Source organism: Schistocerca gregaria, chromosome 7, assembly GCF_023897955.1.
Source record: "Schistocerca gregaria isolate iqSchGreg1 chromosome 7, iqSchGreg1.2, whole genome shotgun sequence".
NCBI classification, from domain to species: domain Eukaryota; kingdom Metazoa; phylum Arthropoda; class Insecta; order Orthoptera; family Acrididae; genus Schistocerca; species Schistocerca gregaria.
Window position 1 is genome coordinate 465,268,755 of NC_064926.1, and position 16,248 is coordinate 465,285,002.

The 16,248-nt window shown below is 38.8% G+C and overlaps 1 protein-coding gene across 1 annotated transcript in view; it reads right to left on the reverse strand.

Moving 5' to 3' along the window:
• The window catches only part of LOC126282060 (ras GTPase-activating protein 1), a 143,692-nt gene that overhangs the window by 12,170 nt on the left and 115,274 nt on the right, over positions 1–16,248 (reverse strand). Inside the window, exons 16-17 of the mRNA XM_049981500.1 lie at positions 3,009–3,175; positions 2,704–2,829 (exon numbers count right to left, since the gene is read on the reverse strand). Of these exons, the coding sequence (XP_049837457.1) occupies positions 2,704–2,829; positions 3,009–3,175 (293 nt within the window). The remainder of the gene's footprint in view (positions 1–2,703; positions 2,830–3,008; positions 3,176–16,248) is intronic.

The following is a 16,248-nucleotide window of genomic DNA, read 5'->3' on the forward strand; positions in this document are numbered from 1 at the left end:
TCCATTTTACCACATCAAAGAATTCTTTGAGATGCCTGAGGAGGATATTAGTATGTAACAAACTTTCCTATAGTGCACTGTATCATTATATGGTATGTTTATGTTCTGTATGATTGTGCTTCTAAGTTTTTTTATGATTTTGTCATGTACACTCTATCCAGTTATTATTGCACAGTGTTTGTACCATACTACATCACAGGCACTAGCTATTAGAAATCTTACTGTAGCATATATCATTGTGGTGCTTAATATATGTATACTACAGTTAACTGATATCAGCTTATTTTCTTACTATATACCTGAATGTATTACTACATCCTGTATTATACAATAATGTTGAAGCCTATTTCATTATTAAATGATCAATGGTGACTAAAAATTCTCGATTCTTGCGTATTTCTATCCCATGACTTTTGACGCCTCTGTGTATTACTGGACTTTCAATACATTCCATTGTGGGTACACTCCTCACATGTTAATGTCTTCCCATTCAGTTTAAACACACAATGCTAATTCTTCATAAACAATACAAGTACTGTAATCAGAAATAATTGATGTAAAAAGGAATAATATGTTCCTCAGTGTTTAAAGTAAAGACAAAAAAGTGGCACAGTACATACAATATCACACAGCTTCTGTGAAATACCAGCTTCAAGAACAACAGTGCTTGGATTCACCACAAACCTTAAAGAGAAGATATGGAAGGTAACCTGATGAAGATACTCAACAGGTTTTTTTGCTATTTTCGTAGGTGAGGATTTATATCATAATACTCCAAGACATCTCACATTAAAGGAGAAAAATTCCGCATTACAAATGTGCCATAAAAATAAAACATGGTACTCATCCATTACTCTCAGGACAAAATAACATTCAGAAACAGAATGGAAATCACAGGAAAGTGGTCAAACCTTGGAAAGAAGATCAATCTAAGAGGGGGGCGGGGACTATGAATAGAAGGTTTGATAAAATGTGATAAACTGTAATCTGCTAAGATGTGGCTGAAAACAGAGATTATTATGAGGGTAAGAGACCTGCTAAAAGGCTGTAGCAAGGAAGATAGCTTAGAAGGCAAAAAGGAGACATAAAATAATGAAAGGACTCATGTTGCAAAGTAAATGATGAGAAACAGAGAAGTAGGTAGCAGAGTAACCTCATGAAATGATACCATATAGTCGAAAGTGAAGCAAAATATGCTGACTACGAGGCTAATCATATACCACTAAAAGTTGTCTACATACCTACATAAACAATATACTATACAATAGAAGCAATTAAATGAAACATTAGGATACAAGCAACCTGAGCCATGAGATGGAGGAGTAACATAACTCATATTAAATATCTGGTAATGGTTAAACACAATAAAGAAATGAAGTGGTGGTGGTGGTTAGTGTTTAACGTCCCGTCGACAACGAGGTCATTAGAGATGGAGCGCAAGCTCGGGTTAGGGAAGGATTGGGAAGGAAATCGGCCGTGCCCTTTCAAAGGAACCATGCCGGCATTGGCCTGAAACGATTTAGGGAAATCACGGAAAACCTAAATCAGGATGGCCGGAGACGGGATTGAACAGTCGTCCTCCCGAATGCGAGTCCAGTGTGCTAACCACTGCGCCACCTCGCTCGGTAAAGAAATGGTGTAAACTATGTTCCCTGTGGAAGCTAGTTCTGTGACAGGAATGGCAATAGTTTACTAAACAGGTGGAAGAGTAATGTCAGATGTATAGGAAGTGAGAAAGAAATACAAGAAACAAAATGTAACATAAATGTAGATATGAATGTCAAAGGATGGAAGGAAAGCTGAATTATTCACTTATGAGTGCAGTAAGTTGGAAAATATGACAAGAGAAGTGAAGGATATGAAGATATGTTAAAGAAAAGAGAGGAGGGAACAGGTGATAATGTTTCTCCTACAATATCATGAAAATATACAGAGTGACAGTGAAATTAAGTGGCGGCAGGGTAGCAGTTGTAACTAGGACAAATTTTGTGGTCTTGCAGCACCCAGATGAATGGAAGGAAGCCTGGAAATACGTAAGACCAACTAGATGAATCTACATTACAAGTAATATTGTTCAAGTGGTCCTAAACGCATATGTAGGGGAAAGCTGTAGGGAAAACACTGGTGGTGTAGCAGCCACAATTAAACTATTTCCAACAACATGTATCAGGAATGCTTCACAGCAGAAGGCAATGTAGTGCATATATATTGAATGTTCCCTGCTAAGATCTCTTCACACCAGGAGCATTGTCAGAAGAGAATACATTTTCTGCAGACATATAGTTCTGCTGTGGTATAGATAACAGGTGCGTCACAGTGTGGGAGAGAAATGTCATGGCATCTGGAAACTCTGAAGTATAAATACGCTGCAAGTATGATTCCTGTGGGCAAAACATCTAAATTACACATGGATTCACCATCAAATTCTGGCAGCATGTGAACCAAATGCAATGTCATGTCCAGCCATAGTGAAATGGTGAGAATAATTTGACCAAAGCCACACAGGTGCAGGTGATAGAGATTGGGAATAATGGTTATTGACATTGAACACAGATAACAACTTTCAGGCAAACTTTTCAACAAACTGAAATACAATTTTGGAGGAAAGATATTTTCCAATGATGAGGAAGTTCTCGCTGTAATTCTTGAATCGATATGTGACCAAGGAGCAGATTTTTATTGCCATCTGAAACAAGATGTTACCTGGCTTTTGCTAAGGGCTTGTAGTTCCTTTAGATGTGACACACATATGTGGTGAAGTGTGCCTAAATCTCGAGCTGGATCACCTTTAATCCTTGCCTCCTCAGGTTCAGGCTTTTCTGGCAAATTCTGAAATGACATAATTTATAACAATTAAATTTTAAGTCCAATGACTTGTTAATTATTTATGTTAATATACAAATGACATCTGTTTGTCAAATATTTGTCCAAAGTGGTGCGAATGGTCAGTATACACAGCTTTTAATAATTAGTTGTGCATGTAAATTTAAACCTTCAAGCAGACTTACAGACAGCTGATCCAGGAAAACAACCATGCGCTCTTTGTTTTTGAGGATAAAGGGGTTGACAACTTCCATGTAGGGTTCCTTCCCTCCAAATTCAATGAGATTAGCAAGATTTTGAAGGCACTTAGCAACCATTATAAGAGATCTTGCAGCCATAGGTGGTGGAGGCTCTGTAACATATGAAGATAACAAATTATGAGATATATGCAGAAATGTTGGCATTACAGATTACAAAAGTATTTTCCTTTTCTTTTCAAAGCAATGATCATACAATGATGAACTGATGAATTACAGATTTCATGTTTCTTTCAAAGGGACATAGAACAAGAATATAAATGTATAGAAGGCCATTGATAGCTTTAAGAGATGAAATAGTGAAGGCAGCAATAGGGTCTAATATGCAAGAAGAAAATACCTTGTAGAAATTCTTGGGTAACACATGAGATACTGAATATATCTTACCAATTACATCCTCGCACATAACTACTTCTACTTTGAGAGGAAAATATACAAAAAAATTTGTGGCACAGGCATGACACCCACACGGCAGGCTCCTATGTCAACTTGTATGTGGGCCATGGAGAAGAAACCTTTCCAGTCTTCCAAGCTCAAACCCCTTGTCTAGTTGTCTAGTTCACTGATGAGATCTTCATGACCTGGACCTATGGCCAAGACATCTTTATTCCCCACAGCCTGAACACCTTACCTCCCATTTTCTTCATCTGGTTCTCTTCAGTCAAATGTGCTACCTTTCTAGTTGTTGATCTCCATTTCTCTGATGGCTCGACCAGTGCTTCTGTCTGTATCAAGCCCACTAACCATCAACGGATCCTGCATTTTGACAGGTATCATACCTTCCAAACCAAAAATCCACTCCTATATAGTCTGGCCATCTGTGGACGTCATATCTGAAGGGATGGATTCCCATGCCCAGTATGCTGAAGGTCTCACTAAGGCCTTTATTGGAGTACAACAAAGTGGCCATACTACCCACATTAATATGTACTGAGTACTGAGAGGGGGGGGGGGGGGGGGGAGACCGCATACATCAACAAAGCAACGGAGAAGAAAAAAAAATCGTTATCTAAACAAAACAAATTTTTTTTTTTAATCATCAAAGATAATTCAGTCGTGTCACAAATAAAGAATACGTAAAGATCTCTCATCCACCTGTTTTACTTTAAACACTCCTTTCCCCATAATGATATCTAAAACTAACCATGTATATCATTTCAGATGTAAAACGGACAAAGAATAAAATAATGGAAAGGCAGCCACACACCTACAACGATCAATACATGGAGCACAGTAACACATAACAGGAAATGGCATTCAGCAATAAATGCATGGAGCACATTAACACATAACAGGAAACGGCATTTACACTAGCTATCGAGCATTAGCTCTTTTTCTAGCAGAAGTAAACACATTCCCACGGCCATGGCAAGCAGAAGCAAACACATTCCCATGGCCCTGGCAAGACTAATTCTCTCTCTCTCTCTCTCTCTCTCTCTCTCTCTCTCTCTCTCTCTCTCTCTCTCTCTCTCTCTCTCCCCTTTTCAAACCCTCTCCCTTCTCTGCTCCCTGCCTTTCTCCCTTTTCATCTTCGTCTCCCCCTCCCCCCCTTTCCCCTCCTTTCAGTATCCAGCACTTGTTTTTGCTCTACCCTCTGTACTTCTTTTGTTTTGTTGAATGATGGAATCATCTGTCCAAAGACCTGCTCTTTCCCACTTCCCCTCCTTCCAGCCTTCTCTACTCCCTCTCCACCTCCATCAACTCAGGCAACTGCTTTCAATAATCGGCTCAACACAGAAATTAGCTTGATTTTTAAATTTTTTCCAGAGTTACTGAACAGAATAGAAGGAGTGAGCCATCAGGGAACTCTTCAGTTTAGACCTGAAAGTGCGTAGATTACTGATAAAGACGTTTGAATTCTTGTGGCAGATTATTGAAAATGGATGCAGCACAATAATGCATGCCTTTCTTCAAAAAAGGCAAGGAGGTGCATTCCAAATGCAGTTTGGATTTCTGCCTGATATTAACTAAGTGAAGGCTGCTAATTCTTGGGAATAAGCTGACATTGTTAACAACAAATGACATTAAAGAAAATATGTATTGAGAAGCCAGTCAGAATTCCCAGACTACTGAACAGGAGTTGATGAGAGATTCATGAGCTTACACCACACATTGCTCGAACGACCCATTTATGAGCCAAAAATACTCTCTTTGAATCAGGAGAGTTACCTGAAAAATAATACTATATGTCATTAGCAAATAAAAATGAGTGAAGTACACTACTTTTTCTGTTGAACTATCCCGTATTTCAGATACTGTTATAATGGTAAATAAAGCAGCACTTAGTCTTTAAAGACATCCTGAACATGGGCTTTCCACAACAGCTTACTGTCTATTTGAATGCCCAGTAATTTGAACTGTCCGGTCTCACTACTCATATGCCTTTTCTGTGTAATCAAAATGTCAGTTTCTGTTGAATTGTGTGTTAGAACCTGTAAAAACTGAATCGTACGTGTTTCTGAGCTCCACGCATTGATCCATTATAGATGAAAGATTACCTTTCCCTTGTCTTACTTATTTAAAACATAAAATATTCTTACAATGACATTCACGAATATTCTGATTCAGTGGGTTTGTTAACAGGTCAGCTTGATTTTTATCCATTGAAATGTATTGAATGTCAGTCTCCCTGATTAAATGGTATTTCATGACAATTTTTTTATGTTCTTTTCTTGATTTATCTCTATGGTTCTTGGTGTGTATAGCTGTGGCTTGATTATCACAACACTGCTTGACTCCAATCAGTTCTTTCAGTCAAGGCTCTTCAGTAACTCTCTCATCCATACCACCTCTTCTGTGCAGGCTGCCACGGCACCTATTCTACTATGCTCTATGCAATTACAGTTTGTTCATACTGTTACAATACACTGGAGATTCTGCCAGAATTATCATGTACCTGGTAATACTTTTTCAATGATCTTTGTAAGTAGCGCAATCAGCATCAGCAAATGCTGCAAGTATTTGACCAGCGGTATGATATGTAAGTTTGTAAAGTGCCGTTTCTTTCACATTTCTTAGTATCCTTTTTGTTTTGCTGGTTTACAATGGTTCACATTAAATTTTGAACAATATAATGACAACTTCAGCACCGAGAAAGCTATGTCTGGCCACATGCCTTGTGAAAGATAAAGGCTCACAATACCGAGTATTTTTAACTTCATCACACTTCTCTTCAATGAAATTTGGTTTCATTTCTATTGGGGTCTCAATCCCTAAGCATTCTGAAGTCTGAATCTGTCAAGTAGTTGATTAATATATTCCCTCAGAGAAAGACTAATTGTTCCATATTCACTGTTTTCAAATTTCTCTCCCAATGTGTGACACCATGCCCATGTACTTGGAAAGTGACTCTCTAGAAGAGATTTCACCTTATGCCTTATCTCTTCATTCTGTGCATATGTAAGTACATTGTCCACATATAATGGCAGATTAACTTTCCCTGCCTTTATATTTAATTTATATACACATAGCTCTATACCATTTAGAACATGAGTTATTTAAATGATCATTTCAGCACTTTGTTTCAGACTATATTTTTACTTGCTTAAATTACAAATCAAACTTTGTCTCTCTCGATGAAACCTTCTGGCTGGAGCACATATACCTTTTCCTTTCATTTGCTATGCACATATGTACCTACTGTTCAAAGCATACTGATCAATATGCCAATTTTTCTCAACAATGGCTATTATCAATACATGAATTGTTTCAAAAGTCGAAAAAGGACAACGAATATCATTACAGTCTATGCCTTCTACATGACTACATCCCTTTGCAACCAAACCAGGTTTAAAAATTTGCTTCTCACCTGTTGTCTTCTTTTTATATACCCCATACGTTTTGTATTGGAATCATATCAGATGGTAGCTCAACCAATTTCCCAATTTACAAGCATTTAGTAATGTACCTTTATTCAGGAAGTGTGCAGTTTCAGAGATTGTGTGTCCATAAAGTTCACAGGCCCACTTATAGATGCCACCTGGGTCACCCCCTGGTGTGCTGGTGAACTGCCAAAGAAACAGTATTATTTAAGCACTCACAAATGAGTGCTTGTTCTATTCTGTAACTTGTATTACTGTTGAAAAGTCAAAGTGTATAGTTCTACGCGAAGCTTGTACTTCACTGTATCTTTGTGTTGTTGTTGTTGTTGTGGTCTTCAGTCATAAGACTGGTTTGATGCAGCTCTCCATGCTACTCTATCCTGTGCAAGATTCTTCATCTTCCAGTACCTACTGCAACCTATATCCTTCTGAATCTGCTTAGTGTATTCATCTCTTGGTCTCCCTCTATGATTTTTACCCTCCACGCTGCCCTCCAATGCTAAATTTGTGATCCCTTGATGCCTCAGAACATGTCCTACCATGTCCTGTTTGCTATCCCTTCTTCTAGTCAAGTTGTGCCACAAATTTCTCTTCTCCCCTATCCTATTCAATACCTCCTCATTAGTTATGTGGTCTACCCATCTTATCTTCAGCATTCTTCTGTAGCACCACATTTCAAAAGCTTCTATTCTCTATTTGTCCAAATTATTTATCATCCACGTTTCACTTCCATACATGGCTACACTCCATACAAATACTTTCAGAAAAGACTTCCTGATACTTAAATCTGTACTCAATGTTAACAAATTTCTCTTCTTCAGAAACGCTTTCCTTGCCATTGTCAGTCTACATTTTATATCCTCTCTACTTCGACTATCATCAGTTATTTTGCTCCCCAAATGGCAAAACTCCTTTATTACTTTAAGTATCTCATTTCCTAATCTAATTCCCTCAGCATCATCCGACTTAATTCAGCTACATTCCATTATCCTCGTTTTGCTTTTGTTGATATTCATCTTATGTCCTCCTTTCAAGATACTGTCCATTCCGTTCAACTGCTTTTCCAAGTCCTTTGCTGTCTCTGACAGAATTACAATGTCATCGGCGAACCTCAAAGATTTTATTTCTTCTCCATGGATTTTAATTCCTACTCCGAATTTTTCTTTTGTTTCCTCCACTGCTTGCTCAATACACAGATTGAATAACATCGGGGAGAGGCTACAACCCTGCCTCACTCCCTTCCCAACCACTGCTTCCCTTTCATGTCCCTCAACTCTTATAACTGCCATCTGGTTTCTGTACAAATTGTAAATAGCCTTTCGCTCCCTGTATTTCACCCCTGCCTCCTTCAGAATTTGAAAGAGAGTATTACAGTCAACATTGTCAAAAGCTTTCTCTAAGTCTACAAATGCTACAAACATAGGTTTGCCTTTTCTTAATCTAGCTTCTAAGAGAAGTCGTAGGGTCAGTATTGCCTCAAGTGTTCCGATATTTCTATGGAATCCAAACTGATCTTCCCCGATGTCGGCTTCTACTTGTTTTTCCATTCGTCTGTAAAGAATTCGTGTTAGGATTTTGCAGCCATGACTTATTAAACTGATAGTTCAGTAATTTTCACATCTGTCAACACCTGCTTTATTTGGGATTGGAATTATTATATTCTTCTTGAAGTCTGAGGGTATTTCACCTGTCTCATACATTTTGCTCACCAGTGGTAGAGTTTAGTCAGGACTGGCTCTCCCAAGGCTGTCAGTAGTTCTAATGGAATTTTGTCTACTCCTGGGGCCTTGTTTCGACTTGGGTCTTTCAGTGCTCTGTCAAACTCTTCACGCAGTATCATATCTCCTATTTCATCTTCATCTACATCCTCTTCCATTTCCATAATATTGTCCTCAAGTACATCACCCTTGTATAGACCTTTTATATACTCCTTATGTGTTACCCTATAAAGTAACATGTTCCATAAATCAAGTTTGTTCTCGCTATAGCAGACTTGGCAATGAGTGAGGGATACATTTTCTCCATGTGTTGGTGTCAGTGTTATGTCTCCAACCAAACATATTGATGTAAGAAATACTACAAAGAATTATTACCCAGCAGCAAGGTTTCATGAATCAAAAGCAGGCTCTCGCTACTACTCTAAATCAAGTGGAGTCTGTGTGTTCATGGCAGGTTAGTCTCCTATCAGTGCAACTTGCCATTTCCGGTATATGATGAACTGACTGAAGGTTGGGAGACCTACAAGACATGGTCACGCCATCATTTTAAGGTTTTTCACGTGGGCATTCATTGGATGAAATGTGCAAGCTTCTCTCAACCTATTGCTTGTGACAGAATGTGTGTCATTGGGATGCATGTAGAGTTTTATCACTGTCAGAAATGCCCAAACTAATCTTACAAATGCTGGCCTGCTGAATTACATGGGTTGAGCCATTGTTCTAAATTCGTCACTAGTAGCAATCATGAATCCTACACAGATCACGTGGTGCGTCTTATTATTAGTCTGGCCCAGGGAGGGAAATCTATGAAAAAGCACTGTGAAAAGATGTGAGAATCCATCGCTTATGGATGTGCTCAATATAGCACAGTCCTTTGAAGTGTCACGAGCTGCAGGTGATCAGATTGCTGCATGGGGGGATGTATTGGAAATTACTCAGTTAACCCCTGTTTACGCTGCATTCACAGTGGCACCGACAATGGTAATCAGATGCCATTGAAAGAGGTTGCATGATAACAATGGCCAACAGCTTTGTCACGGTGCTTGTAATCTCATTCATCAGTTTTTGGAAGAGTTGAGGTGGTTAGGTTAGAATCTATTCTATGTATGAAGTTGGTTAGATTTTAATTTCCAAATTGATACCATGGCACTTTGTGTTTGTATACAAATACTGCACTGCAATGTTTGCTATTAAAAAGACACCAAATGAGGTATAGGGCTCTCTCGAAAAGAAAGTGGTGAGTACTGTAAACTTCGCTGCACTTAAACATTTTCCCAGTGGACTTGAGAAAGAAAGAAAGAAACCGTTTTTGGGGTGCTAGAGTGAAAATGTTAGCTTTTATATTAGTATTTAGGGCATCATAAATAGCATCGAATATATCACACAAGAACTTTTGAACTGTACTTTTCAGAACACGGTATAGGCCTAATTATTGGAAAGATGTAATTGCCAGGTGTCAAATATCAAAGTGTCACTTCTAGTTTTACTCGAGTCAGAACTGCACCTTTAAAGTATTGGATTGTGTTGTGCAGAAACACATCAGTCTTCAAAACTGTGATTCAGCACATGTGTGAAAGATAGACAAAGTTTAGAATAAGACTCTGAACACCTAAAGCACTGAAAAGTGAAAAAAACCATACGTATATCACATTTTCAAACCACTTCATGAAACAGAACCATCGTTCTAACAGGAGTAAGCACTTATAATAGTTTGTAGACAGCTAATGTCCACCCACCATTGCTAAAAAAGATATGTTACAGTGTCTTTAAGCATAAGATATGCCATCCTTGTTACTTGAATGAATTGGTTTTTGACGTTATAATCTGCGCAACAAACCGATCATCATATTCTTCATCCTCAGGACGGCACAAACTCCTCATTTGACTAAACTTATCAGCTTCTTAACTAAACAAACACTGTTTTTTGCATTATTTTACAATTTTATTATTAATGTTATTGTACAACCTAGGTTTCGGGTTTTCAGCCATTTTCAAGTACATTACTGATTCCCAAAGACGATAATGTGCAGATAAACATGATGACAAGGCAAAGATAATCATCTCAACTTCTTAAGGTATCAATCTAGAGCTTAATGTAAAATTACTTTAATACCATTTTTTAACAAATGACATACATTATTACACAATTCAGCAATTACACTAACATGACAGGACTAAAGTTTTGCATCAACCAAGAACTTTTTAACTACAAAGTACTGGGGTCCAAAGTTCTGCTTCTATCCTGGGGTTGTGATCTCATCCAAGAGAGGTGAGTAACTGAATTTGATTTGCTCATTTAACAATAGGTGTAGGGTGTACACATCTATCTTAATTTCTAAAATTTTTAATTGGTTGAGTTTAGCTCCCTTTTCCTCTCTGTGTAGGACTTGTACATTGATTATGTATTTGTGGTTCTTGTTCATGTTTCTTCAATCTCTAGCTTCTGTGGTGTCCTTTAAGCCTAGTACAGATTGACCTCCCCGTCTGCCCAATGTAGCAAGAGTGACACTCACGGTATGTGATTTTATAAACTCCACTTTTTGTGATGGCTGGCTGCTTGTCTTTTACATTGAAAAAGCAACTACCTATTGTCTGAGAGACACAGAAAAACACAGAGAAACCCCTTGCCTTCAAAGTGTTACTTATGTTATTTGATGTTTTCCATATGAAAGGTAATCTGCACCCTTTCTTTTCCAGTTTGGCTGTATTTTTCATTGGGGACAGTAGGGACCTGGCTTGCTTATCCACCATTTTACCTAACATTTTATCAATGATGTTGGGGTTAAATTCATTATTTGTGGCTATTGTTTTTATTGCGTTAAGTTTCTGGTCAAAGTCTTCTTGGAATATAGGGATAGAGAGGAGATGGTGGATCATGTGGTCCCTACTGTCCTCAATGAAAAACACAGACAAGTAGAAAAAGGAATGTTGCAGATAACCTTTTACAGGAAAAACATCAAATAGCATAGGTAGCAGTTTGAAGGCAAAATGGTTTTCTCTGTGTTTTTCTATGTCTCTCATTACGTAAGAATGCTAAAAATTATATGGGTAGACTGGGTAACTAAAGAAGGTGTACTGAATGAAACTGGTAAAAACAAAAATTTATGGCACAACTTGACTAAAAGAAGGAATCAGTTGAAAGGACACACCAAGAAAATGTTAATTTGCTAATAATTAGAAGTGTTTTATGTAAAAATTGTTTGTGTGTGTGTGTGTGTGTGTGTGTGTGTGTGTGTGTGTGTGTGACAGAGAGAGAGAGAGAGAGAGAGAGAGAGAGAGAGAGAGAGAGAGAGAGAGAGAGCTGAATGCAGTAAGCTGGTTCAAATGGGTTTAAGTTTGCAATAGTGATGTAGAGAGGAAGAGGCTAGCTCAGTAAAGATTAATGGTGACATCTGCATCATGATAGTCTTTGGCATGAAGGACACACCACCAAGGAGGAATTACAGCCTAATAATGCAAACATACTGTTCCATCCAGAAACTTCCATTATTGTTAATGCAATTTATAAGACAGATATAAGTTGTGGAATAAAAAACACCGTATTAAAGACATTTTATTCATACTTTCCCTTGTTGTGTGTTTGCAATAAAAATACACGCAGTGTCAGCAACCTTGGCATAAACAATTAAATAATTAGAAGAATCAGCACTCTTCACTGTCAAAGAAGCTACAACTGGATGCTACCATATCAGTGTATGATGAAATGTGTCTGTCAGCACCATTAAATTTTCTAAAGCAATATTAGATGATTGTTGTATTGCTTTACATATTTTTATACTAGCTGAGTACCCAGTGTTACCTGGGTATGTACTTATTCTAATCTTCTATTATTCCATATACTCCCCCGCCCCCCCTCCCCCGATCTGTCCGTCTCCTCCTGCCCCCTCTCTCTTTCTACCTCTTCTACACATTCCACTCTCTGACCATCTGCACCTACACCCCTCTTTCCTTCCATGTCCTTCTCTTTTCTTTCCATCTCTGACTCTCCTCCTTCCTCTGTCTCTGTCCATTTCCTCTTCTCTCCTTTACCTGTTCATTTCCTCCTCTCCCTCTCTCTATCCATCTCCATCTCCTCACTATTGTAGCGACTTCCTCCTTCCCCCTGTCTGCCTGGCCATCTCCCTCCTTCCCACTTCTCACCCCCAACTGTAGCAGGGCTGCTGGTTCCTACTCCCTTACCATTTCTTTCCAGATAGTGAGTAATATGTGTACCAAGTTCGGCCGAAATCAATTCAAGAATATACAAGGGGCTTTTTGCCCTAAGCTTTGCCCGCATATGCATATCACATACATTTAAAATATTTCACAGGTATTTGTACACATATGTCACCTGCATTTCCGGCAAATTTTGCCCTGCAGTTTTGCATTTACATACCTCAATGGTAATGGCATCATATCTCCTGAACTGTGTGTTGTGCAAAGATATAATTTTGCAGGTACATTCAGTGGCATCATATCTACTGAGCTGTGTGTTGTGCAAAGATATAATTTTGCAGGTACATTCAGTAGTATTTGTGAATACCATCAGCAAAATGTGTTGAAAACAGAGTTAGTAGAAAAAGAAGTAAATAAATTAAATCATCATGCCTGATGTGGCAGTTTAGCTGCATGAACACTGAAAATGTAGTAAGCAATAAACTTTATTCTTTTCATCATTTTGTGGTGCTGTTTGAGAAAAAGTCTCGAAGATACTTCATTTGTGAGTAAAGTTTGTTGCAAGCAACTGAGTGCTCACATTCTCAAATACTGGACGAATATAGTCTGGCCGTTTGCATATCATGAGCTGTACTTCTTTTTCACCCCTGCTCTTACTCCTTTGAGAGGTAGGTGGTTCTTACCCCATAGTGGTTCTCTCCAGACAATAAGTGATATGCGTACCAAGTTTGGTTGAAATCAATCCAGTGGTTTAGGAGGAGATGTGGTACATATGTACATATATATGTACACATACTTCTACAATACGTATGGATTTTAATGTGAAATAATGGAAGATTCTGCTTTTAAATACAGCCAAAGATTTGTTGTATGTCCGCTGAGCTCTATGGGTGAATCACATGACGTTCTGAAAAGTGCATAGATTGAACTTTTGTTCACAGTTCATGTAAAGAGAGAAATAACAAGAGTGTTTTATTCACTAGACTAGCTGTCAAATCCGTTATCGCCTGGGTATTCATTTGGCTAATTTTATATCACAAATGAAAACAAAAACTGAACTGTGTTTGTAGTGTAATATCTAAAACGTTTCATTTGCTAGTATTTGTGAAAACACCTCTCAAATCATGAAACAGTCGTACAAAGAAATATGCACAATGTACAAATGTATAAGTACAGTATCCCTGACAGTTGCTGTACACAGGGTGCAGCTGCTTCACACATCTTCTCTTCATAGCTCAATAGACAGATACTGTTTTCATCTACAGTTACTTGCTTTTCGGAGTTGAAAGCTGTCAAAAGCACCATCATGTGTCAGGGATTTCCTTAAGTTGACTCAACTGTAGGATTATCTTAGTAGTACAGAATAAATGTGTTCAAAACTTCACACATGGTATGGAAGGTTTTCATGCACCTCGGTGTTTATGACATCTTATTTTCTGACCTACGATAGGTAGGTGGTTCTTACCCCAACACAGATAGTTGTCTGACAATTATAAATATGTGTACCAAGTTTGATTGAAATTGGTCCAGTGGTTTACGAAGAGATGTGTAAAACACACACACACACACACACACACACACACACAATTTTTATTATACACTATGTGATCAAAAGTATCCGGACACCTGGCTGAAAATGACTTAGAAGTTCGTGGGGCACTCTATCGGTAATGCTGGAGTTCAATATGATGTTGGCCCAGCCTTAGCCTTGATGAGAGGTTCCACTTTCGCAAGCATACTATCAATCAGGTGCTGGAAGGTTTCTCGGGGAGCGGCAGCCCACTCTTCACGGAGTGCTGCACTGAGGAGAAGTATTGATGCTGGTTGGTGAGGCCTGGAACGAAGTCTGCGTTCCCATATGTCCCAAAGGTGTTCTGTAGGATATAGGTCAGGACTGTGTGTAGGCCAGTTCATTACAGGGAATTAGATGTTGTGTAACCACTCTGTCACAGGCCATGCATTATGAACAGGTGCTCAATCATGTTGAAAGATGCAGTCGCCATTCCCGAATTGCTCTTCACAACAGTGGGAAGCAAGAAGGTGTTTAAAACGCCAATGTAGGCCTGTGCTGTGATAGAGCCATGCAAAATAACAAGGGGTGCAAGCCCCTATCCATGAAAAACACAACCACACCATAACACCACTGCCTCCGAATTTTACTGTTGGCACTACACACGGTGGCAGATGACATTCACCGGGCATTTGCTATACCCATACCCTGCCATCGGACCACTCCACACAACATTTTTCCACTGTTTGATCGTCCGATGTTTATGCTCCTTACACCAAGCGAGGCATAGTTTGGCATTTACTGGCATGATGTGTGGCTTATGAACAGCCGCTCGACCACAAGATCCACGTTTTCTCACCTCCCGCCTAACTGTCATAGTACTTGCAGTGGATCCTAATGTAGTTTGGAATTCCTGTGTTATGGTCTGGATAGATGTCTGCCCGTTACACATTATGACCCTCTTCAACTGTCAGCAGTCTCTGTCAGTCAACAGATGAGGTCGGCCTGTAAGCTTTTGCGCTGTATGTGTCCCTTCACATTTCTACTTCACGATATCATCAGAAACAGTGGACCTATGGATGTTTAGGAGCGTGGAAAACTTGTGTACAGACGTATAACAGAAATGGCACCCAATCACCTGACCACATTCGAAGTGATGAGTTCCGCAAAGCACCCCATTCTGCTCTCTCGCGATGTTTAATGACTACTGAAGTCACTGATATGGAGTACCTGGCAGTAGGTGGCAGTACAAAGCACCTAATACAAAAACTTATGTTTTTGGGGGTGTCCAGATACATTTGATCACATAGTGTATGTATGGATTCCACACAACAGGTGAATCTATTATTTCTAATGTAATCAAAATCTGAACAGCACTGATTAAAATTAGTTCATCTGTCTCCTTCTGAAGGCAAGTGAAAAGTTTAGGGTTTAATATCTCACTAACAATAAGGTCAGCAGAGACAGAGTTAAAACACAGATAGGACAAGGATGGGGTAGGAAATCTGCCATCGTCTTTTCCAAGGAACCATTCTAGCAGTCACCTCAGCCAGTTTAGGCCTAACCATGGCAAATCTAAACTCGGACAAGGATGGGGTAGGAAATCTGCCATCGTCTTTCCAAGGAACCATACTAGCAGTCACCTCAGGCAATTTAGGCCTAACCATGGTAAACCTAACTTAGATAAGAGGAAGTGGATATGAACCATGCACCACCAAAGAGCTCGCCCAGTCTCTTACCCAATGCACGATGTTTCAAAGCATTTTGTAATGAGTTAAGCCAATCAATGGCAAATATTATTTATTTTTTGCTATTACAAACTAAATCTCCAACCTACTTACCCAATGCACAGTGCATAGTACAAACCATATTTGTGATAAGTATTAAAATAATGTGTTTCTGAAACTATTACACAGTGCTGGATATATCTGTTACAGCTAGAATAATCTATTCTAAGAAACCAC